At 46.7% G+C, this 25,174-nt stretch overlaps 1 protein-coding gene across 9 annotated transcripts in view; it reads left to right on the top strand.

Moving 5' to 3' along the window:
• Positions 1-25,174, top strand: part of RALGPS1 (Ral GEF with PH domain and SH3 binding motif 1) — a 240,208-nt gene that overhangs the window by 75,044 nt on the left and 139,990 nt on the right. For all 9 annotated transcript variants that reach the window (XR_001359669.1, XM_014529334.1, XM_014529337.1 and 6 more), the window contains one exon: positions 19,878-19,961. Coding sequence is in view for 8 of the 9 variants with exons in the window: in XM_014529334.1 (XP_014384820.1) it covers positions 19,878-19,961 (84 nt within the window). In the remaining variant the exon portion in view is untranslated. The remainder of the gene's footprint in view (positions 1-19,877; positions 19,962-25,174) is intronic.

Raw genomic sequence — 25,174 nt, 5'->3', positions numbered from 1 at the left:
GAGAAGACTGGTGGGGGGGCAGTTGGGAGTGTGTAGGCTGGCAAGGGGGGGCAGTTGGGGGTGAGAAGGCCGGCAAGGGGGGGCAGTTGTAGCGAGCAGGCCGGCAGGCAGAGTGGTTAGGGGCAATCAGGCAGGCAGGCAGGATTGTGAGAGGGATGTCCGACTTCGGGCCTAAACCGGCAGTCGGACATCCCCTGAGGGGTCCCAGATTGGAGAGAGTGCAGGCCGGGCTGAGGGACACACCCCCTCTCCCATGCACGAATTTCGTGTATTGGGCCACTAGTTTTAAAATAATTAATTTATTGGGATGATATTGGTTAATAAAATAATATAGGTTTCATGGTCCAGTGGTAGTACTCTTGTCAGTGATCACATGACACCTGAGAGGAGGAAGGGCACCCACTTCCCAAAGATTCATAGGGGAGAAGAGAATGCACTGAGGAGAAGGCTTCCCTTGGAAAGGCTGGAACTTTTCCCAAATTTGGACTTACCCCAGCACAGAAACCTTGTTTGAAATCCCCTCAGAGCTGCTTAGTGCACTGCCACGTGAAAGAAGCCACTCTGCAGGGGAGAACTTGGTGAGGCCACGTAACTGGGACCTGACCCGGCTGAGTTATGGCATGAGCAGAGGAAGGAGGTTAAAGCAGTTCCTGTGTCAAATGATGTCATTTCTAGACCAGCCCCATCTTCTGGTATTTTGAAGTGGGTCATAGAGTCAGCAGCCACGCCATTTCTTTTGAAATTCATTGCACAAACTGCTCATAATGGTCTCGGTGCTCCAGCTCCTGCTGGCATCTGTTACCTGCATGTAGTCAGTGTTCAAGAGGAGTTCTTATATTGCAGACCCCTTTGGGAAACTTCCAAGTCTTCAAAATGGCAGTTTCCTCGCCAAGCTAACTTCTGACTGAAAGGCATGTCAAGGCTGTCCGTGCGGATGAAGCTTCTGCTTTGTCTGGTAACACATCTGGGTTGGACGCTTTGATGAAGCAGGAGGGCCTGCCTGCCACCGTGGCTGGGGCTTTCTGTGGCCGCGTGCATTGCTGTCAGAGGCGGCTGTGGTCCCAGAGCCTGCAGTCTCCGCGGAGCTGGGCCCGAGCTGCCACCTCCTCCGGAGGCTTTGCTATGAACTGGAGCGGCACAGCATGCTGCTTCCATGCCCAGTTCCCAGCTCTCCAAGGACAAGTCTTGAGGTACTTGCCTGAACTTCAGACTGAAGTCCTACTTTTTTTTTCTTTGAAAGTAAAGCAAAACACACAAAACAGAGAAAGAGGAATTCATTCATGGCTTGGCTTACTTACCAGCTATTTTTGGCCATGTGAATGAGGTAAATCTTTCAACTCACCATTATAGATGGTTCTGAAAAATGGGCGGTTTTGGCCTTGTTGCCCCCTGAGGAGCCTGGGCTGGACAAGGTGGTAAACTTTGTGCCGCTGGAGGAAATATTTGTGTAGCCGGGAGTGGCAGAGTTGTGCCGAGTCTCAGCAGCAGGAATCTGGAGATACCTAGAAGCCCTGCCCTTCTCTCTGGAAGGCTGCTTCCACTCAAGAAAACACGCACAGGGAGTGTGGGTGACAGTCCTTCCAGAGAAGAAGGGAGAGGGAGAGAGAGAGAGAAACATCAATGAGAGACAATCATTGATTCACATGCCCCACATTGGGGATTGAGCCCACAATCTGGGCATGTGCCCTGACTGGGAATCAAACCGTGACCTCCTGGTTCATAGGTTGACGCTCAACCAGTGAGTCACACACTGCTGACTTTGACATCTGACACTCACTGACTCTCTCATAAGTGGGCTTTGCAGTGATAATCTGGTGGGGTCTGCAGGCAGGGTTTTCAGCATCTGTTGGAAAACAAGAAAGTCAAGTGGACTGAATATCAAGGTATTATGTGTCAAGGAGCATCATGTGTTGGATGTCAGGGAGTGTTTCACAAGTTCAACTTTATATTCAATAATAATAATAATTACAACTATTTTGTGTCAGTCACTATTCTAATGATTTTACATCAGCTGAACCATTGAATATTCATAATAGTCATATAAGGAAGGCACTTTTAAAAATTGGTTTGAGAGAGGGAGAAAGAGAGAGATAGAGAGAGAGAGAGAGAGAGAGAAACATCAATTTGTTGTTCCACTTATTTATGCATTGGTTGCTTCTTATATTGCCCTGACCGGAGATTGAATCCACAACCTTGGAGTATCAGGAAGATGCTCTAACCATCTGAGCCACCTGGCCAGGGTCAGGAAGGCACTTTTATTATCCTTCTTTTCAAATGAGTAGACTGAGGCCAGGGAGGTTAATTGATCTGCCCAGGGCTGGTCAGTGACAGAGTCAGATTCGAACTCAGGTGGTCTGGCTTGAGGGTCCACATGTCAGCCCCTGGTAACTGCCTCTCGTGCCAGACTGCAGCACTATAGTTCATGTTTGCTCTCACTGGCACAAGTTTGGATTTGTTTTGCTTCTTTTCAGGAAGTTAGTATTAATTCTTTTTTGCTTGGAAAAAAAGGAAAGAGAGAAATAATCTCTGAAAAGATTTTTTCATTCAGATTTAATGTGAAGATAAATTATGTATAGAATTTCACATAATTTTTAACACATGTTTTACTGCGGAGGGAGCCCACAGCTTTCATTAGATTCCGAAGGACCTGAAACTCAAGGGCAGGGACCACATCTAGTGTGTTGTCTCTCAAATGCTTGGTGTGGTCCTGGGCACATGGCATTTGTTCAGTAAATTTTCATGGACTCACTGAATAAAAAGTTACTGTGCTTAAAGAATTGAACTTCTATCTGGAAAACTCACTTTTTCAAATCACATTACCTCCTGCTAATTGATACAGGATATCACACATTCAGTCAGCAATTAGTTACTCAGCATCAGCTATAGCCACGTACTTAGTGTACAAAGGCAAACAACTTAGGTTCTTAGGTACCATCCTGAGCAGAGACAGAGTTCAACAAGCATGGCAGTAAGAATAGTAAGAGGGCCCAGCTGATGTGGCTCCCTATGTGGTTGAGTGTTGACCTATGAACCAGTGGTTGGGGGCTCTGTCCCCAGTAGGGGGTGTGCAGGAGGCAGCCACTCAATGATTCTCATCATTGATGTTTCAATCTCTCTCTTCTGATCCCTCTCTGAAATCAATAAAAATATATTTTAAAAAAAAAGAATAGTAAAAGGATTGCACATGCACACAGGAGCATCCATGTGGTCTGGGGAGTGGTGGAGGGTTAGAAAAGCTTGTCTGGTTTTCAGCCAAGCCCTGAGGAATCAGGTGGATTTGGTCAGGTGAAGGGGAGGAGAAGGAATATTTCTAGGAAAGGGAGTACCATCAAGGCCTTAAGTGAGAGCTCAAGACAGGTGGGACAGAGGCGTGAACAAAATATTCCACCTGGCTGGGTCACGCACAAAGGCCGGGCAACTGGGTGGCTGGTGGAGGAAAGCAGATGATGGAGGGTGGGATGGGGCCCTTGGGGAATCTGGTTTTGTGCGTGTTGAATGTGAGGTGCCTGTGAGATTCCCACCTTGAGATGCCTAGAGCCATGGCTGCAAATAGAACACTTCTGTCTTGGATTCTGTGGGCATTACTGCGCGCCCTCGGGCAGAAGTCTAGGTTCTTAGGAGTGCTGATCTGTCTACGGGAGGACCCCTGGCCTCAGGGAGGGATCTTGGGGCTGATTTGCCACTGGAGACTCATTAGTAGCCAAAGTATTTGGACACTAGTGGGACCTGGAGAAAAATACACCTGAAGGGGCAGCCTTGAGAGAAGTGGCCATTGTGATAACCAGAGCAGCTGGATGGGTGATGCTGAGAGGAGAGGAGTGTCCTGAAAGCGGAGAGCCCGCCCCTCCTCTTCCCTCCCTGGTCCCTTCCTCCACTGAGGCCACCCAGGCTGACGTGCTGTGAGAACGGAATTGTGGGAAACCAGGTGAGTCAGGGTATTTTTACTTTCAAGTAACAGAAAACAGCTTTCAGCCAGCTTGACAAAAGGGGACTTTGCCAACAAAAAGGGGAATTTACTATAAGCCTCAGGGGGTGTCTCATGGGAGCTAGAAGTGGATGGAGGCTGGGATCCAGGCCTGGAAGCCTGGCCAGACACTCTTCTTTCATCTCTCCCCTCTGACCTGCCTCACGTCTCCTTCCTGGCTTCCACGCTGGCTCCCTGACTTCCTGGTAGGCAAGGAGGCACCCGGATGGCTGCATGGCTCCTGAGCCCTGGAGGCTGCTGCTTTTCTCCCCCCTCCATCTACATTCAAATTTGCACACGAGAATCACTAATGGCCCCATGGGGCTCAAGTTTATGTCATTCTAGGTGACTTGCCGCCCTGTGATGGGGTTTAGAGCAAGGTGCAGTTCGCAGAGAAGCAGGAGCTGGGCATGTGCTGGGGGGCCAGTGTCCTTGAGTGTCCCTTTGTCCTCTTATGTCATTTGCCTCTTGGGGACCTTGGCTCTGAGACCCCTGTCTGCTCCAGTCAGTGCCTTTCATGATAATATTGTGCAGGCTTCTGAACAGAGCCCGCGAAGGTGGCTGGGGGCGCAGGGAGGACTTGGTTGAATGAGTGATGCCTCCTGAAAATTAATGCCTCTAAACAGCCCATGTTTAGACAGCTTTTATTTGCATATGGCTTAGGTCAGAGGTGGGAACACTTGGCCATTAGAAAGTAAGTTTTACATATTTAGTTAGGATTAAGAAAGATCCCCTTATGCAGGCACTAACTAGGTCTGCATTTTAGTAACTCTTCCTGTGGTCTCTGGTGTGTGACTCCTTGAGGGATGAAAGTTGGCCTCTGGGGGGCCCCAGACTGCCAGTGGCCGGCTTGATCTTGCAGCTCTTTGGGGTGGAAGGGTCCCAGCGCCTCGGTTCCTTCCCCTGGCAGCGTGGCAGGAAGGGGCTCTGCCTTGGCTGGGCAATGAGGAGGCTGCCCTGGTGGCTGGTGATGTGTGTGGAAGTTCCCTTCCTCTAGACGCTTAGTATTCAGTTGGATGTATTAGATAGATTATATCTCCAACTGGGGAAAAAAATCTAACTGCATTTAAAATCCTTTATTTATATCTGGCTGATACTCAAAAAGCCATTTGACTAGGTTTGTACCTGAATGCAATTGAGACAGTTATGTTGACTCTCCCTCCCACCCCAAGATATTTAAAAAAATAAATACTGTTTAATAGATTTTGTATGCCAAGATTTAGTCTGAATGTCAGAGCATAAAAATGGGTTCGTATGTAATGGGAAGATCAACAGGCAGTCCCCCCACCCCTGGCCTCCCTCACAGAGTGGTCCTGGCAGCCCCTTCCTGCCTGTAAATACTTGGGGTTGCCTCATTGGCATGTCAGTACGGGCAGAAGCAGCCAGATGATTTTATGATCCATAAATGCAAGCACCAGACGTGCTCCGAAATTCATTAGTGTTTGCTTGTCATTACAAATAGCCTGTGTTGTTTGCCTTCCGACTAGACTGGCAGACAGGCAGGGCCCAACCAGGGTGTGGAGCGCTCCGAAGCCCTGGTTCTTGGGAAGTGAGAGTTTAGAGCAAACTTTTAATTTATGGCTGAAGATTGTTTTGTTCTCTTGAGTGTAGGTCTTGAAAGTTTGAATCTTTATATGTAGATCAGCTTTTCCTTCAGTGGAAAATATGAGGTTCTTGGGTAAAACCTACTCATAAACACAGTTGTGATCCTCGCCCCCTCACCCCCGCCCCCGCCCTGCATTGTGCATAAACTTTTTGGAGAGGGCAAGCCTCTCTGAACAGCCCAGACACTTGCCCTTGCAGCCTTGCCCCTCTTTGCAGAGCACAGCCCCCTCCTCAGCCGCCCTGCCCTCCTCCTGGTCCTGGAGCACTCAGGGTTCAGCCTGTGCATCCCCCATGGTCCATCTCAGACCCCAGGTGACACTGCAAGGTGATTGTGAGACTGCGGTGGTTCTAAGCCACTGCCCTCTGATGGGGGGGTGGGCCGAGCAGGCCAAGCAGTCTTGGCTGCGTATGTGCTGAAGTCAAGGTTCAGGCAGCCCTTGAAGTCTGAGTGGCATCTGGAGGAGGGTGATGTGCAAGGGGCCAGATGTCTGAGGTCTCCGCGTAGAGTTATAGATGTGAATGTAATTAGAGGAGATATTCTTCCAAATGATCTTCATATGGCTTGCTTAGGCATTCCCGGGCCTGCTGGGATGGTGGCTTTTTATGCTCATTATTCAGTTGTCTCACGCATATTGACTATGTGTGAGGCTCCCTGCCTGGTGTTTCAGGGACTCAAGAATGGGTGAGAAATCCCTGGTTGAATGAGAAAGGTAAGAAGTTTATGTATATAATTATAAGGGCCACACTGAAGGGGGCAGACTAAGTGCTGTTTGGGAGGGAAGCATCCCGGGGCTCCTGCTTGCTTCTGGCCTGGAAAGGTTGGTATGATTTGGACACAGAAAGGGCATTCCAGGTGGAGGGAGGGAGCAGCTTGAACACAGGGAAGGCAGTTGGGAAGAAAGCGGCCTTGTATCGGGACCAGTGAGCAGATTAGTTTGGCTAGAGCAAAAGAGAGGTGCAGGGTATTGTGGAAAATTAGACCAGAGGTTAGAGTGGTCTCATCGCGGAGGTCCAGATGCTGTGCCCAGGCCTTGTGGAACCTGGTTCTATAGGCACTGGCCGATCTGTGGTTCCTTCAAGAAGCTGGTCCAGCAGCAGCCAAATCCTACAGGCCCCCTGGCCACAGCATGCTCCAAACCAAACCTGAGATGCTTTTCCCAGAATCCTGCTGTGGTCTCCCACCCCTGTAACGGCACACCTGCCCACCCAGTCAGGCCAAAAACTTGTCATCAGCGACTCCTCCCTCTCTTGCATTCTTTACTCTTTGCACCCTGTCTCCCCATCTTCCACTCCTCTGTGTCCCCAGTGCCTCCTCCCAGCTCAGGCTACCCTCTTACTTCCTCCTCAGTGTGTATGCTTACCTCCCAACAGGCATCTCTACACCCACTTCTGCCTCATCCTACTCTGCTGCCACGCCCGCCCCGCCCCCCCGCAATTTTCAAATCTCTATCCACGTCACCGAGCTGCTTCAGAATTTCCACTGGTTTCCCCAGTGCCCGTAGGATCAGTTCCATGTCTTTAGGATGGGTATGCAGGCCTTGTGAGACCTGGCGTATCAGCCTTCTTCTGGCCCTCCCCACTCCTATGCTTCTCCTACTCCAGCTTCCCCGCAGGTCCTTGGGTCTGCTTCCAGGCCTGTGCACTTGCTGTTCTCTGCCTGGTGTGTTTGCCCTCCGTGCCACTCCCTCTGTGTTATCTGGCTCACCACTAGCCCCCCTGCTCCTTAGCTAAGCCAGCCCCGTGTTGCACTCTCTGTCTTCACACTCTGAACTTGTCCTTAGGCACTTAATAACACGTTCATAATTAACAAGGTCTTCTCCACTGGAAGGCAAATGCCCTATTCACTGCTCTGTCCCCCAAGCCTTGCACAGTGCCTGGCACAGAGGAGGCACTTTGCAAAGACAGGCTGTCGATTGCTGATTAGATGGGGCCGAGACAGTTGAGGATCTGGCTGGGCCTGAGGTTGGGCTTGAAGCCATGGTCTCATTCCCTGTCTTATAAAAGGTGGTTTCACACCATCAAAGGCTAGTGGCTCCATGTCTGAAAGTTTTCCTCACACTTCTAATTTAAATAAGTATCCCTATATAGATCAAACATTGGAAAGGTTGGTTTTTCCTTTTAGTCGTTCAGGAGAGGAAACAGCTTTTCAGAAAGAGCCATTCCTCCCGATCAGCTTGTGCACCGGCTGTCTGTGGTCACCATCAGGCAGTTCGAATGTCAAAACAGCCAGCACTCCTGTACTGTGTCCTGCTGTGCAGCCATTACTGGAATTTATCAAAAGTCTGGCTTTTATCCGGAAATCTTGCTCTGTCCAGGGACTTCAAGCTGCTTGTGATAAAAAACTGAGTACCTGGGAGTGGGGGAACACTCTTTCAGGGTGATGTTGAATGAAACTATTAACTTGATGAATAAAGACTTCCCCTGTGACTCCCTCCTGCAGCCCTGCCTCGCTCCATACTGTAATCAGGCCTGACTGCAGGGAGGGGCCGGGCATGTCCTTAGTCTGGCTATTAGAAAATGTAAAATATGTGTCTTGCATGATATTTCTGGGTTGGAGCTTCTAGGCTTTCTCAGTCAGGAATCCATGAGAGAATTAAGCCTAATGCCCAAAGGTCCGTTGTAACAAAGGCCCCATTCTCCGGAGAACACAGAGAGTCCCGTCATTTTCTGTGTTCTGTGGTCCAGACAAGGAACCTAGTGGAGAAAGGCTGCTCCACCTGTTGTTTCTAATTTTAATTCACATTCCTGTAGTGTCTCTCTTTGTTGGTTTGAGATAGATGTTACTAAACTTCTAAGTCCTTTTTAAAATCTAAACAAATGTTTCATTTTGCTAATTATCTTGAAGTATCTGAGAGGATCATATCACTTTATCTTCTGTGATTTATCAATGCGCTGTTGTTATGCTAAAATTTTCATAACATTAGCTTATTCTTGTATTTCTTTGGCAAACCTGCTAGGTAATGTGGGATGATTCTGTGTGCAGTGTGTGTGTGTGTGTGTGTGTGTGTGTGCATGCGAGTGTGCGCAGGAAGTTTATCTGTTAGAGCAGTGGTTCTCAACCTTCCTAATGCCACGACCCTTTAATACAGTTCCTCATGTTGTGGTGACCCCCAACCATAAAATTATTTGCATTGCTACTTCATAACTGTAATGTTGCTACTGTTATGAATCGTCATGTAAATATCTGATATGCAGAATATATTTTCATTGTTACAAATTGAACATAATTAAAGCATAGTGATTAATCACAAAAACAATATGTAATTATATATTCAATATGTGTTTTCCGATGGTCTTAGGTGACCCCTGTGAAAGGGTCGTTCGGCCCCCAAAGGGGTCGCGACCCACAGGTTGAGAACTGCTGTGTTAGAGAGTGATCGATAGCTGTGACTGAGCAAAGGAAGTCGGGTAGCACTGGGAGAGGTGAATCCCGGTGCAGTTGTACGTGACTGAGCAAAGGAAGTCGGGTAGCACTGGGAGAGGAGTTGAATCCCGGTGCAGTTGTATGAAAGGACTCATCCATGTGGGATGATTCTTTTCCCCTCTTGTTCTGAATTTGTTAGGTGTTAGGGTTTGGGACTTTTTCCTGTCACTTTTTGTATTCTGGAATAGATTATTTAGTGTAAGAATTAGGTATTCTTTAGAAGTTTGAGAGAACTTGCTGGTAAAATCATATGGTTCCAGAACCTTTGAGTTAACTTTTCCAGTTTCCGATGTGGTGTTTAGCATACTCACCAGACATAGGAAAGTTTGTTTGGCCAAAAACTGGAAAGCAGTACAAAAGATTAGGTCGTTGCCTGCCTCTTCTTATGAAGCAGGTACTTTCAGAAATTTCATGTTGTGTTCCCTGCCGTGTTCAGGGTGACCCTGCAGTATGTGAAGACCAAGATTAAGAAGGACTGAATTGTGCTGAAAAACGTGATTGCCAAATTTCAGTTGCAGTGGAAACAGTGAGCAGCAAATTAGAGATTGCACAAAACCAGAGTTAAAAGATGAGCTGTGGGGTTCTCTTAGAACTCCAAGGAGAAACAAAAGGAGACAAACATGGTGAATTGTTTCTAGGAGATGTCATGTGTGTATCATAGGAATTCTACCAAAAGGAGGGATGGGGCAGATGTGAGAAGATGTTGGTAACTTAGTAAGGACAGCAGCAGGTTATAAAACTACACATACAGTATGAGCTCAATTTTTGAGAGTGAGTGTGCACATGTGTGTGTGCCTTGCACTGGGAGTGGGGAGTGGCCACTGTCCAGGGGACAGAGGTGCTCGGTGGCTAAGGGCCCAGGCTCCTGACACCAACAGGCCTGCCTGAGTGTGAATCTTGGTTCTCATATTGACTACATCTGAGGATTTGAGCATATTATGTAACTTTTCCAAGTAAGCTTTGTCTCTTCATCTGTAATATGGGGCAATAATTGTAGTGAGAATTCACTGAGCAACAGGTAAATGCATGTAAAACTGTGGACCTTGTGCCTGGCATTTAGTGAGCACTCAGTAAACGTTGCTATTGTTGTTGCTGTCATTGCTATTGATCCAAATGTAAACTCTGATTTTCTCTGGGTATTGGGCTAATGGTGATTTAAATTTTCTTCTATGGGCTCTCTGCATTATCCAAATTTTCTGTAATGAACATATACTAGGTCCCTAATGAGAAACCACCCACTAGTGGTTTTTTTCTAAAAAGAGAACATCTGAATGATGTTATTTGGAAAAAACTTTCCCCAGGAATTTGGGGGAAGGGAATTGAGCCTCATCCCCAGTGTGAGAGTGGGAAAAGAAGGGGTGGCCCTGTGGGGCTCCTATCGGGCCTACGAGTGGGCAAGCTGATCTGCCGATGGCTGCTCTCTGTTCTGTTCCTGGGGCCCTTTCTCTACCCCCCTGATGGACGGGAGCCTGTGCTCAGGGGCGCCCTTGGCTGCTGCCCTGCGCTGACAGCTGGTTCTAATTACGCAGAGCTGCACAGCACTAGGGCTGGAAAGGGAATGTTTTGGGAAATTTGCATCATCTTCATGATCCCAAGTCTACATGTTTTCTGAGCAGACAGTAGTTTGGGGATTTGATGAAGTAGTGGTGGCTATAATCGAGTTGCTTTTCTATAGAAACTATGACTCAACGCTGAGAAAGATGAATTACTTCTATTCATTCAGTGATCTCCCCCTCGTCACACACCCTCACTCTACAGAAGGCGCCATTTGTCCCCGGCGACTCTCCCCTCTTGTGGTTTGTCGAGTCAGGGGCTGAGGCCCAATGAAGGCCCCCGTGTTCATGCCTCCCTGGGCCCTGCCTCCTTCCCTTCTCCACACACACAGCCCCTAGCAGGTGTTTATTTCAAATTACTAAAGCGAATGGATCTCACATGATACTCCATGTGTGAGATTCTAGTACAGATGGGTCATAGCACAGCACAAGAGCACTTCATGGGTTTGGGTCTGTCTGCACTCATGTTATCAGAGCAGTAAAACTTACACAGCGTGAGGCTTTGGGAACTACCTCTTCTCAATCTCTTCCCATCCTTCTCAGAATAAAACCCAGCTCTTCGCTGTCCTCAGGCCAGGCTTCCCCACCCCTTCCTTTCCCATCACCTCCCTGCCCACTGTCCCCCAGGCTCGTTCTGCTGTAACCACACCAGCCACCCTGTTGTTCTGAGAGATCCCATGGTCGCCACCCAGGCTCTGTGCACCTGTCCTTCCTTCTGCCTGGAAGCCTCTCTCTGCACTTGTAGAGCTGCTTCACCTCCTTCGTCTCCATGCTAGTGCCCGCCTGCCAGCCAGGCCTGGGGCATCCCCTCCAAACATTCCATTCCTTCGTCCTGTTGATACTTTATTAGGATTTGTCATCTGACTTATTACAAGTTTCTCATCTCTTCCCCTTCCTGTAGGACACAGGTTCCATGAAAGTCACAGCATGTTTTGTTCCTGGCTGTATTTCCTAAAACAGCGGTTGCCAACTGGTGGTCTGCGGACCACTGGTGGTCCGTGAGGTCCAAAAGGTTGGCGACCGCTGTCCTAAAACATACGTTAACTCTGATAAAGAAATGAATGCAGACGTGCTTACTGTTGTCCCTTTTTTTCTTTCTCATCCTTCTTTATCCTTTCTTCTCACCCTTTCCGCTTTTCTCCCTCTTCCTCCTCCTCCTCCTCCTCCTCATCATCTAAGAAAGAGGTAAGGACACCGCTGCCCACGGACAGCTACTCAGAAGGCTTGGACCTAGAAGTGTCTGTTGGCACCTCAGCCTTGGGGAACAAAGCAGGGCAGTGTAGGTGTCTTTGCTGCCTTGAGTTATGCCTGTGTACCCCATAGGATGGACACTGAGCCCCTCGAGGTCCTGGCACATTGCTGTCACTTAGCCCTGCCTTCCCTTCCTCCTTCCTCCCTCTCTTCCTCAATCTCTCCCTCCCTTCATTCTGTCCTTCCTTTCTTACATCCTTCCTCTCTTCCCTTGCCTCCTTTTGCCTTTCTCCTTCCCTTTTCTTCTCCTTCCATTTTTCATTACAGCTGGTTTTGTTCCAGGGAGGGTTTATGCAGCTCCTGCCAGGAGCCCTCCAGGATGCTGTCCGGCTCCCCAGTGAGCTGCTGCCTCCTTTGGGCTTCACTTGCTTAAAGCCCTAACATCTCTCTAGGACAGGCCTGTTTCCCGAAGGTCCAGCTGGTCGTGATTTCGCAGGAGTACTCCATCAAAAGGTACAGAAGCTTCTAGTGGGCATGTGAAAACTGTATGTTATTTATAATGTTGGCACTGACAGATTATAAGCTGGTAATGACTTTATAAAAAAAATTGTATATTTCTGAGTAATTACTCGACTGTGAAGATTTAATTTTAGAAGGGTTACAGTGTGTAATATTGAATTATGTCATCTATTAAAATTTGTTCAAAGTTATCCTGTACATGATAATCAGATAATACAGAAGATCTTGTGAAAAAAGGCTTGAACCCTTACGCCCACCCCTCTCCAGAGGTGAACTCTTTAAACCGTTTTTTCTTCTACTGGTGACTTTTGGAACTTTATTTGGTGCATGGAAACCTTAATTTGTAGTTTCATCAGCTTTAAACAGTGTTTCCCGACTGTTCGCTTCCTACGCTTTCCTTTCCCCCTCCACCTGCCACCTCCATCAGCTGTACTTTCTCATTGTCAGATTAGTTAAATTAACATTTGGACATTCTGCAACTGCAACCAAGTCCATCACACTTTCCCTCAGGTTGACCCTAAAAGTTGAAAACCAACAAGCAGCATTTATTATTGTTACGGCTATGTAAGTATTACCCAGTGCCACAGCTATGCACATGCTGCTCAGTGCCACTCTGTGGTGTGCCAGGGTTGCACTTCATTCTTTGATGACCCTCGTCATTCAAGGGAGAATGTGCCTCCCATCAGGGACCTACAGATTCTCTTTCCTTTCAGTCCAACTGCCTGATATTAGAATGTATATAGGTATATAATATTTAAATAGATACAACTATTAAAAAACATTTAAACGTATTAAATATGTACTATTTAAATGCACATAAATTTAAAAACATCACATTTAAATTTATACAACTAGGAATTCTTGTTTTTTGTTATTCTTAGAGATTATAATTGCTTTTTTTCTAGTATCATTTGCCTTTGTCATGTCCTCAAATCTTTTCAAACTTTCTATTATATTTTTATTTCTATCAATTTTTTAATCTCATTAATTTCCCCCCTTCACGGCCCTTTGTTCCTTAGTCTTTTTGCTCAGCTGTTATTATGGGATTTCCCTTTACAGTTCTATATGCTTGGACTATTTCCTTCCTTTTCTTTTTTAAAGTCATATTTATGAAGGTTTACTTTCATCCAGTATAATTCACCCTTTTTAGTGAACAGTTTGTTGAGTTTTGATAGATGCATACTCTCACGTAAACCATCACAATCCAGAAAGAGAACATCTATTGATTTAAAATAACCCTGAGCCCACTGTAGTCAGTTTGCCTCCTGTCCCAAGTCCCTGGAACCAGGGACCCAATTTTTGCCCCTGTAGTTTTTACTTTTCTCAGAATGTCATATCAATGGAATCATATAATGTTTTTGTGTCTGGTTTCTTTCACTTAGCATAAAGCTTGACATTCATCTGTGCTGATGCACTTTGTCCCTTCTTTACTGCTGAGTAGCATCTGTATATAATAAAAGGCTAATATGCAAATTATCCCCTCTGGAGTTCAACTGGGAGGCCAGGAGTTCGATTGCTTGCTATGACGTGTGCTGACCACCAGGGAGTGGCGCGGAACAAAGGAAGGCCCCAGCCAGCAGCTGGTAGCCAAGGAAGGAAGGCCCCCAGCCGGCAGCCGGAAGCCCCCAATGGGCCCTGATCACCGGCCAGGCCTAGGGACTCTACCCGTGCAGGAATTCATGCATTGGGCCTCTAGTTTGATTATATGGCTGTCTCACAGTTTGTTTATCCCTTCACTGACTGATGGGAATCTGGGTTGCTTTTAGTTTGGGGAAATTGAGAGTGAAACTGCCATAAACATGCGTATATGTTTTTGTGTGTGGACAACTGTTTGCATTAGCGAGATTGCTGGTCATTTGGTATGTGTATGTTTAATGTTATGAGAAACTGCCAAACTGCTTTCCCATATTGCTGCACCATCTTGCATAGCCAGCAGTGACGTTTGAGAGTCCTAAAGCGCTTTACTCCTTAGTCAGTCCCCACACCAACCCCAAAACTGGCACGGTCTTTCCCGTTGCCTCAGTGGGCCACCCTTCCCTGGGGTGTTTTTAGAACTCCTTTGGCTAAGTGTGGGATTACTCCACCAATTCTGAAGATTGTCCCAGAGGATAGATGGGAGGAATGGGGAGAAACACAGAGGGGGGAGGAAGAGAAAGGTTGTCACTGAGCAAAATGGTATGTGGTGCTGGCTGCTAGCCTGGTGGTGGTCCCTTTCCTCGAGGTGATGCCTGTTCGGTGTAGGCATGTTGTAGGGATGTGATTTGGAGAAGACCACAGTCAGAAGTAAGCGCATGCATGGAAGCACCGTGTGTAGGCACCGGCTTCCTATGGCCTGGCAGCCTAGATCCTTTGGGGGGTCTTCAGGGAGGACTTGTCCCACTCCCCAGATCTCCTCTTCCAGGGCCGTTCCTCATGACCCCAGACATGGTCAGGGTCAGGCCTTTCTCAGGCCACCTCAGGGCATCTGACTCCCAGACACCTCAGAACAAAGCTGGCATCCCGAGAGGGCGCTCCTGGCAGTGTGGCCAGGGAAGTTTTGCGGGGTGAGCTGAAAGCAGTGTTGACTCTTACTGTCACCAAGGAATGCTTGCCGATGAGGGCGCTGAGACAAAGTTGTTTTTACATCAGCAAGGGGTTTTTCCATAGTTTCCTTGTAACAAACATTCTTCTTTGATGTCAGAATGGACGTCTACATGAATCTCACATTGTTGTGTGCTTTTTATGAAGGGCAGCTGGTCAGACACCCTTTTGGTCTGGGCTTGCTGATTTTGAGGTGTTTGTGCGATGCCACGGAAGGTGTGGCCAGCAGGTTGCTGAATATCCTGGGCTGGAGCTCAGGAGAGAAACTTGGGCTGAACAGACGTGCGGTTGAGGCCATGGCGGTGAATGAGATCTTCCGGAGGGAACCCAGACATAGGAGAATGTAGACGATGAGCATGGACAGATGTTGGTGGGGGTGGGGCACATGTGTCAGAAAAGAAAAAAGTAACTAGAAAATAAGCCTGAGAGTGGGGGGCCTGAGAGGTGAGAAGGCAACCAGAAGAACGCATGGCTGAAGGGCAAGGACAGAGTGACAAATATGGCAGAGGGGTTGCCTAGCCAGGACGTTGTCGCTGGGAGAGAAAAGGGCAGTTTCAGCCCAGCCGATGTGGCTCAGTGGTTGAGCATTGACCTATGAAACAGGAGGTCACAGTTGGATTCCAGGTCAGGCCACATGCCTGGGTTGTGTGCTCGATCTCCAGTGTGGGGTGTGCAGGAGGCAGTTGATCAATGATTCTCTCTCGTCATTGATGTTTCTCTCTCTCTTCCTTTCTGAAATAAAAAAATATGTATTTTTTTTAAAAGAAAAAGAAAACAAAAGGGCCATTTCAGTGGAGAAAGGTTGAGAGGGAAGCCAGTTGAAACAGTGAGAACCGATGGCCCTTTCAAGACATTCCCTGCAAGGAGAAGAAAGAGCTAGCAGGAGCGGGAGGAGACTGGAGGTCTAGAACATAAACATCATCACCATTATTATTAATGGGAGAGGCTTATGCACATTAAAGTGCTAGTGGGAAGAGGAAATTGGGGAGGAAGAGGGTGGAGATACTGGAACAAAAGAGGGTATCAGGTCCTCTGAGCGAGGGGCAGGGATGGGACCTAGAGCCCAGGAGGAGGGTGGATCCTGCGGGCAAGGGGCCTCCCTTTCCCAGAAGCCAGAGGAGGGTACATTTGTAGGTTTAGTGGTAGAAAGTTTTCTTCTAACATGTTTTCCCTCCCTGACGAACCCGGGGAACATCCACCTCACAGAGAGACCCCAGAGAAGCTGGCGAAGGATTGTGCAGGCTCTTCCTTTCCTTCCACATGCAGCTGACCTCAGCAGGGGACAGAGTCATAGTCAGGACAGCCAAGCGAGACTCCCCTCCCCCGTAGCCCAGGGCGGCTGAGTGGCTCCTCAGGACCCTACTAGCATCAGCCCACACCCTGTCTCCCTTCTAGAACCAGCCCTGTCTCTTCTGGTCAACTCGAACTTAATTACACTCGAATCCGTTCCATAGCATGGACCTTTTTTAGGCATTAGTGACTGGAAGAGCATTGTTCTATTACCTCACATTTTCCAAACCCACTTCACACAGATGGAATCTCTTGTAATCCTATAAGGCCAAACACAGAAGAGGAGCAGGGCCAAGGAGGTGGGGCTCAGGGCCTGTTTTAGTAGATAGAATAGCCTTATTTCTTTTGACATCTTGATAAATCTTTCTGTGCTGCGTTTGGGAGATTTCAGCACTGAGGAACGCATTCATTCAACAAATGCTGCTCAGCATCTGCTGCGAGCCAGGCCTTGCCCTGCATGTCGCCTCTCTGTCAGCCTCTCTCTTGGTCTGTGGAGGCGGTGTCACCAACCCTGCTTCATCAGCCAGGAAACTGATGTGAGAGAGGTGAACTTACCTTCGGTCACCCAGGAATAAGTGGCAGGGCTGGGATTTGGGGTGAGGTCCTTGGTTGGCTCTAAGTCCTTTGATCCTTCTATTTTATCAAGGAAGCTCTTCAACAGTGTTTTACTCTGTTGGGGTTTTAATTCTAAATGTTACGGGCCTTCCAGTGCCAAAGGTTGCTTAGGGAATTGTCAAAACCCAAGAACTACACATACGGTTTTTGAGTCACGGTCTTAGAAATGTTCAAATCAAATAAATTCAGGGCAGATGTATTAACTGCGTGCTTTGGTTCCTGCCTGCATGACATCAGCAAAATGAAAGAGAAATAATAGATTTTTAAATAGTTCAAGACAGCAACAAGAGTGTGGTGTGGGAGAAGCAGAGGGTGTTTGGGTTAGAGCTGATTCTGACGGCGTATGACCGGGGAAGAGGTGGGGAGATAACCTTTATCACACATCACGTGCTCGGTGCTCTGGGTGTATTAATCTCATCTAATTGTCAAGATGAACTTCACAGATAAATAGAGTACTACACCCATTTTAAGATGAGAAAATTGAGGTTCTGAGAAGATAAGCATCATGTAGGACCCGGGTCTTTCTTTTTTCTTTTTAATAATTTTATTTTTATTTACTTATTTTCCTCGCCCTCTCACCCCATTGATTTTTAGAGAGAGTGGAAGGGAGGGGGAGAGGCATAGAGAGAGAAACATCAATGTGAGAGAGACACATCGATTGGTTGCCTCCCGCACATGCCCCAACTAGGGCCAGGGATTGAGCCTGCAACCAAGGTATGTGCCCTTGACTGCATCTGAATCGAACCTGGGACCCCAGTCCACAGGCTGATGCTCTATCCGCTGAGCCGAACCAGCTCAGGCTGAGCCTGGTCTTTCTAAGGGGAAGATCCACATTGCTTCCTTTCAGGATGCCTTCCTAAGTTACTTATGGCGTGGTGTAAGATTGGGGACTCAATTAAATGTACACACACACACACACACACACACACGTGTATAATTTTGGCTATTTATCAAAGAAGTCAGAAAAAAATAAAATAAAAGGAGCAACTATTGGCCAGAAATTAGGCAACAACCATGCCTCAGTCCTTGAACATCAGTTTTATGATTATAACCCATACCTTGCCGGGACTGGCTTTGGGATTCACAGGGGAGAAAGGCTCTTGTCCTCACAATTAAACATTGAAAGGGCAATAATATACATTTGCAAAACGATTAAAATAGGTGAAAAGAAGCAAATATAAAATAGGGTGGGAGAAGTAAATATAACTCAGGTAGGCCAAATATACATTTCAGATAAAGGAGAATCATGGTACACAGGTAATTTATTATTATTTTTAATCCTCATCCAAGGTATATGTTTATTGATTTGAGAGGTAGATAGATAGACAGACAGACAGACATTGATGTGACTGGAACATCGATTGGTTGCTTCCCATAGGTGCCCCAGCCAGGGATCGAACCCACAACCTTTTTGGTGTAAGAGATAATGCTCCAACTAACAGCCACCCAGCCAGGCTACACAGGTAAATTTTACATCTCAAAGGCATTCATGTGCACTTTTGAAAGACAGTAGAGTCAAATTATCTTTTCAAGAGGACGAATGATACTGAGGCCCTTAACCTTTTTGTTAAAATGGTTGTGCTGAGAATTAGGTAACATGGGAAGTGCCTCTCCAGTGCTGGCGTGTGTGTGGGGTGGTTCTTGATAAATGGCAGCATTGGTTAATATCATTGTCATTACTGTTATTTAGGGTGTGAAGGACTTGGCAGGGTCAGGGATGGTTGTGTTTCCTCATGTGGGTGACCGGGAGGGCGATGATGCCATTTACAGAAATGAGGTGGCCGGGAAGAGGAGCTGTTTTTAGCTTCTGGCTGGTTCTCAGTCGTTCTCAAGGCCAGGTCATTCATCTGGTGTCCAGAGCTGTCCATTGCCTTCAGCTAGGCCAGCCGTGGGCAAACTACGGCCCGTTTGAAATGAATAAAACTAAAAAAAAAAAAAAAGACCGTACCCTTTTATGTAATGATGTTTACTTTGAATTTATATTAGTTCACACTAACACTCCATCCATGCTTTTGTTCCAGCCCTCCGGTCCAGTTTAAGAACCCATTGTGGCCCTCGAGTCTAAAAGTTTGCCCACCCCTGAGCTAGGCTGTGGTTTAAAGTTGGGTCCTGAGGTGCATTGGAAGGGCGTGGCACTTTAGGCATAACTGCTCAGCCAGCAAGTTTTGTCTTGTCCATTCCTGCTGCCCTCTCTGGCTTCTAGCAGACTCTGATCTGTGTCTATTCCAGTTGGTGGACAGCTGGCTCTCACTAAAGATCTTATAAAAGTTCCAGGAGTGTGGTAAAATAATGTTATTAATAATACTGAGGCCTGATATGAACTAAAAGGAGGTCTTGTCACTTAGGGGTGGAGAACTTTAGAATCTACCCCTTTCCCCATTCTCTGCCAGGGCTCCACAGGCACCAGCTGAGAATGCTAGGCATTTGAATAGGGGCTTTTCCTTGGTCCTTTTATACAATCCCCTTAGATTGCTCCTGTTATCTCCCTTGGATCAGAACCAGCCTCACGGAAAGGTAAATTTTAGGTAGTTTGATCAAACTATAATGCTAAGCCTGCTGAAAAAGAAGAGACAAGGCCCCGGAAAGAGATATTAAAGGGAACTTCTCCTCTGTCCCCTTTGGTTATATGATGGATGGGAGGGTCCAGCTTCAGGTAGGAATCAAGGTAATCCCAGAAGCTTCCCTGGTTGCAGTGGGCTTGGGTCAGGCTTTCCTTGACCCCAGGAATAGAGGATGTCATGTAGCTGATGAAACCTGAGATTCTCCAGCCAGATTTAAATTTCGAGTTTGCCTTTGGGGGGATGAGTCCCACTAGTTAAAACGTTATGTCCTTTCTCAGACAATTTGAGTCAAGAAGGGATTTCTGGTCCCAGAGAAGCTGGTGGAGTGGCAGTGGTGAGGTTGAGTATTTTGGACAGAAGTCCTGGGGAATAGGGCTGTAGAGAAAGCATCCCCCTTCTCATCTCTAGGGTCCCAGGAAGCGCCTCCTCCCAGCCTTCCTCTCCAGAGGCAGAGGGTCTTCCCACTCTGGTGAGGATAGCTCTTCCCCACCTCCATATCCACGTTCTATCAGGTGCCCCTGATGTGTTTGCATCCCAATTAGAACCACTGTTGAAATGGACTCTTTGCTTCCTAGGAACTAGCCAGCTGTGGATGGAGTAAGAAGGAGAAACATAGTCTCGCCCCAAACGTTGTGGCCTTTACCCGGAGGTTTAACCAGGTAAGCAACCCCTTGCATGTTCCGGTCCAGATAGCAGTGTTGCCACCTGTAGACTGGGGAGCCCTGCTGGGGTTCAATTCCAAACACTTGGTCCCAGGTCCAGGCCCCTCTTCCTGAACCCCACTTTCATCAATTCTTGGGCCATCACAGTCCTCTTTTCTCACAGCAGGTGGAACTGAACACATCTTTCCTGTGTTTAAATCACTTCAGTGGCTTCCAATTCCACATAAGCTAAGGTTCAAGCACCTTAATTGCCCTGCAAGGTCCTGCATGGTGGATCTGGCTATGTCCACCCGCCAGCCTCATCTCTTGCCCCTCCCCTTACTCTGTGGGCTTCAGCCATCCTGGCCTTCCTTCCCTTTCCCAATGCATCATACCTCTGTCCCGTCAGGCTTCCATGCATGCTGTCTTCTCAGCTCAGAATTCTTCCTCAACCTGAACGGCACCTCCTGGGGAGTCTTCCATGAACCCCAGCCTGTATAAGGTCTCCCCTCACTGCACCTGTGCTTCTCCATGTGGCCCTCACTCACCTGTCCTCATTTTGTGTGACTCTCCAGTCTCCAGCTTCCTTCCCCGTCTGTGGGCTCCATGAGAGCAGGAACTGTGTCTGCCTTGTTCATCACTGCGTCCCCCACCTTTTGCCCAAGGTCAGCATAGAATAGACCCTCAGTAAATGCATGTGGAATGAGTGCATGAGGTGCTCAGGAAGCATTCCTTGAAGTGAATTTCTTTGAATTCCCGATGGCCTGCTCACTGGCCTCATACATCCTACTACGAACTGACTAGGTCCAGCCAGAACCTTTGTTCCATGTATGAAGATCTGCATCCCTACTTACTAAGTGATAGTGGGGACTTGGGCCTGCTGAAGGGGTGGGCTTCTGATTGTTGTCAGGTCTCCCAGGACATGGTCATCAGTAGGAAGCACTCTGCAAGACCCCTTTGGATAGATCAAGCCCTTAAATGGTGCTGTTGACAGTTGTTCTTATTTTCTGCTTGTTTTACTGGTTTCAAATGAGGGCAGTGGCTTAGAGGTTGCATGGTGTGCACGACTGGATCTCTGGGTGATGGGCCTGGGTTCCCTCGGGCGCCTTCCTCTAGCTGGGCGTTCCCTCTTGGAAATGCCGGGTCCTGCGCATCACATTACCCAGCCCCCTCCAGACCTCCCCAGTCTGGGCTGCCACCCCGAGTACAGCAGGAGCCTCAGAGAGGCACCAGCTCGAGTCCTCAGAGCAAGGCTGCGTTAGCATGACTTGTTTTATGAGACAGTGGGAACTAAGGAGGGCCTGACGGCGGTAGGGAGTGCACACCGTTTGTTTTGAAAAGGAAGTTCTAAAGTCTTTTGTTTCTTTTTTCTTTGTTTTCAAAATCTTTTCCTTTTCAACTGAGCTTAGTCTTTTAAGAAAACACACCAAAAACCAGATGTGCACACACTATCAGGGGATTCATAGTTTCCTAGCAAAACTATCTGACTCGGAGCCAGCTCTGTCCCACCTCCGACCAGCCGCCGAGCTCCCGGAGGCCACTGGGGGCTCTGATGTAATCTGCTTTGCACAGGAGGCCAGGTCAGCTTGGCCAAGGGCAGCGTGGCTCATCCTGCGAACAATTGCATCGTGTCCAGATCAGACCAATACAACAAACCAGAGCAAAGCCACACTTTCCCAAACGGTACCCTGAGAGAGGGTCTTCCTGTGGCCTGTCAGCTCCTCAGAGCAGCAGCTCCTGGACATACTCTGGTAGCTCCGGTTTGAAAACTGGCCGGTGGCCAGGTCTGGTCAGCCACTGGGCTGCTTTCCCTGAGATAAACTGATTGGCATTCCTTCCTAGCAGACTTCCATATGCGAGAACAAGCTTCCCCATCGGACTCCAGACAAAGGAAAGCAGTCACTTACCTTTCTGAGCCCCAGTTCCCTTATCTGTAAGTGAGAACAGTAACAGTACTCACCTTGCACGGTTGTTATGAAAGTGAAACGAAAAAGCCACTCCGGGGGAAGGAGAGAGCTGACTGTGGAAATATAGAAAGACTCTTGGGCAGAGACGATGGCCCAGATGAAACAGAGATTGTGACTTTTAAAGTGGTTCCAGTGCACAAGGGTAGATGGTTTTCTGAAGTTGCACTTTGCAGCCTGGGAGTGGGGACATAGGAGGGCAAATGCTTGGATCCAGCCACAGGTCGGGGTTAGCAAAGCAGAGTTTTTGAAGGAGCAAGGGCAAGGGAACTTAAAGTGCTGACTAAGGGCTGAAGTGACAAATGATAGGGGAGCAGTCTGCTCAGGGAGAAGGGCTGCTGGGGACTGCAGGTGTGGTGAAAAGGAAGGACAGGCACAGTGGGGGCATCGAGATAAGGGAAGGTTGAAAGGTTGTGGCCCAAGACTGGAATTTAAAGTTTCTGGTGCAGAGCAGTTCTGGGTGATTATGAGGAGGAGGTGATTGAAGTGGTAGGTGGGGTAAGAGTTGCTGAAGTGGCCAAGCAGCCTTGAGGCCACAGTCATGCACAGTGATACTGAAGTTGCCCAAGGAAGAAGGCAGAGTTTGGTATGGAGAGGAAGACAGTGATCCAGAACCTGATCTGTTTACCATTTCTGTAGCTTCACCCTTTTCAGATGTCAAAGTGGGTGGGGTCATATATAAAGAGCCCTTTCAGACTGGCTCTTTCATTGAGCAATATGTATTTAAGATTCATCCATGTCTTTATATGGCTTGATGTCTTAATTTTTTTATGAATACGATTCCATTGTATGGACATACCAGCTTGTCTACCCATTCACCTATTGAGTGTCTACCCATTCACCTATTGAGTGATATCTTATTTACTTCCAGTTTTTTATAATTATGAGCAAAACTGCTATAAACAAATGCATGTTTGTCTCTATCCCTCTCTCTCTCTCTCTCTCTCTCTCTCTCTCTCTCTCTCTGTGTGTGTGTGTGTGCGTGTGTGTGGTCACAAAATTTCAAATACGCTTGGTAAATACCTAGGAGTACAATCACTGGATTGTGTCTGTACCATTTTTCATTCCCACCAGCAATGAATGTAAGTTTGTGTTGCTTCAGATCCTTGCCAGCAATTAGTATTGTCAGGGTTTTAAATTTTTATTTATTTATTTTAGCCATTCTAATGGTGTGTGGTGATCTCACTTTCCTTTGCTTTATCCAGCCACTCCTGGGTGCCTCGCATGAAGAGCAGGGGGACTGTCACACAGGAGTGGCATGTCAACATTACAGTGGCCAGAGGGTGAGGGGAAAGAAAGCATGTTACATAAGGACCAAGTGAAGGATCTAGGATTGAGAAGACTCAGGGAGGAGATAATCAGGGTTTTTTCAAGTAATTGAGGGGTTCCTCTGGGGAAGCTGATTAAGCATAACCTATAGGGCCCAATCAGTAAGTGTAGGAACCAGAGGATGGGAGTGGGGAGGCAGTGCTTTACCCTAATACAAGGTAGTTCGTTCCCTGCCTTTGAAAGCCCAGGCAGAGACCAGACAGGGCTTTATCACAGTGACTGTAGAACATCATGGGGCTGAGGGTGGAGGGTGCGGAGGTTGAGGGAAAGAGGGGGCCTTGAAGTCCCTTTAACTCCAGGTTTCTAAGAAAACTGTGAATGGGCTTATGAGAAATTTATGGCAAAGTAGATTTCTCATAAGAAAAGACAGTATTTGTAAACCTGAATTTTTCTTTACTTTATGCTTTGATTGTTTTATTTGTGGTTGATTAAATAAATTTCTTTGTGTTCATAACTATTTTGCTTTATTCATCTATAATACTGTTGAGATATTTCCCAGGGGATATCTTAGTCTTCAGTGGCTAAACTCTAGTGCTAATTATACCACTGGAACAATAATGGTGATAATAATAGTGTCTGTATTTTAAAAGCTTATTAGCACCATGACCAAGTGGCATTTATTCTACGACTGGTATACATGGCTGGTTCAACAGTTGAAAATCAACTCATGTAATACAGTGTATCCATAGGCTAAAGAAGAAAAATCATACTATCATACTAATTTATTCAAAAAAGCATTTGACAAAATTCAACATCCATTCATGACTTTTTCGGAAATCTCAGCAAATTAGGAAGCTTTTTCAACTTGATAAAGCATATCTACAACAGTCCTGCAGCCAACATCACACTTAATGGTGAGACACTGGTGCTCTCCCCACAGGATTCGGAACAAGGCAAGGGTGCACTCTCTTAACACTGCCATTCATACCGGAAGTCCTGACTAGCGCAATAAAACAAGAAAAGAAAAGATATACAGGTCGAAAAGGGAGAAATAAAACTGTCTTTATTCACAGATGACATGATTGTCTATTTAGAAAATCTCAAAGAAATCTATTTTTAAAAAATACATCCTGGAACTAATAAGTGAGTATAGCAAGGTTGCAGTTTGTAAGGTCAATATACAGAAGATTTTCTATACCAGCAACGAAGAATTGGAATTTGAAATTCAAAAAAAATCTACAATAGTACACAAACACACGAAGAAATATACTTAGGTATAACACTAACAACTAGGTACAAGTTCTGTTTGTAGAAAACTATAAAACACTGATGCAAAAAAGCAAAGTAGATAGAAATAAATAGAGAAATATTCTATTTTCATGGATTAGAAGATTCATTATTAAGTTCTTCCCAGTTGATCTGTAGATTCAGTTCAAGCCCAATCAAAATCTCAGCAAGCTATTTTATAACTATCAATAAACTGATTCTAAAGCTTATATGGAAAGACTAAAGACATAATACTGAAAAAGAACAAAGTTGGCAGACTCACTCTACCTGATTTCAAGACAGACAGAAAAGCTACAGTAATAAAGACAGCATGATATTGACCAAAGACTAGACATCTAAGACAGTGGAACAGAATAGAGCAATGGTCGCCAACTGGTGGTCTGCAGACCACCGGTGGTCCGTGAGGTCCGAAAGGTTGGCGACCGCTGCAATAGAGAGCCTAGAAGTTGACCCATACAAACATAGTCAACTGGTCTTTGACAAATGCATAGGGACATTCAATGGAGAAAGGGTAATTTTATCAACAAATGATGCTGGAATAATTGGAATTTTTTCAGCATATATAAAAAAATGAACCTAGAGTTTACATCTTTCATAAAAATTAACTTAAAATGGACATAGACCTAAATGTAAAAGTCAAAACTATAGGTCAGACTTGATAGACTTTCCTAAATAGTGGCAATTTAAGTGGAAGCTAAAAGTCAAAACTAT

The sequence above is a fragment of the Myotis brandtii genome, unplaced genomic scaffold, assembly GCF_000412655.1.
Source record: "Myotis brandtii unplaced genomic scaffold, ASM41265v1 scaffold68, whole genome shotgun sequence".
Classification (NCBI taxonomy): domain Eukaryota; kingdom Metazoa; phylum Chordata; class Mammalia; order Chiroptera; family Vespertilionidae; genus Myotis; species Myotis brandtii.
The sequence above is the reverse complement of the archived record's forward strand: the minus strand, read 5'-3'. Positions and strand labels throughout refer to the sequence as shown.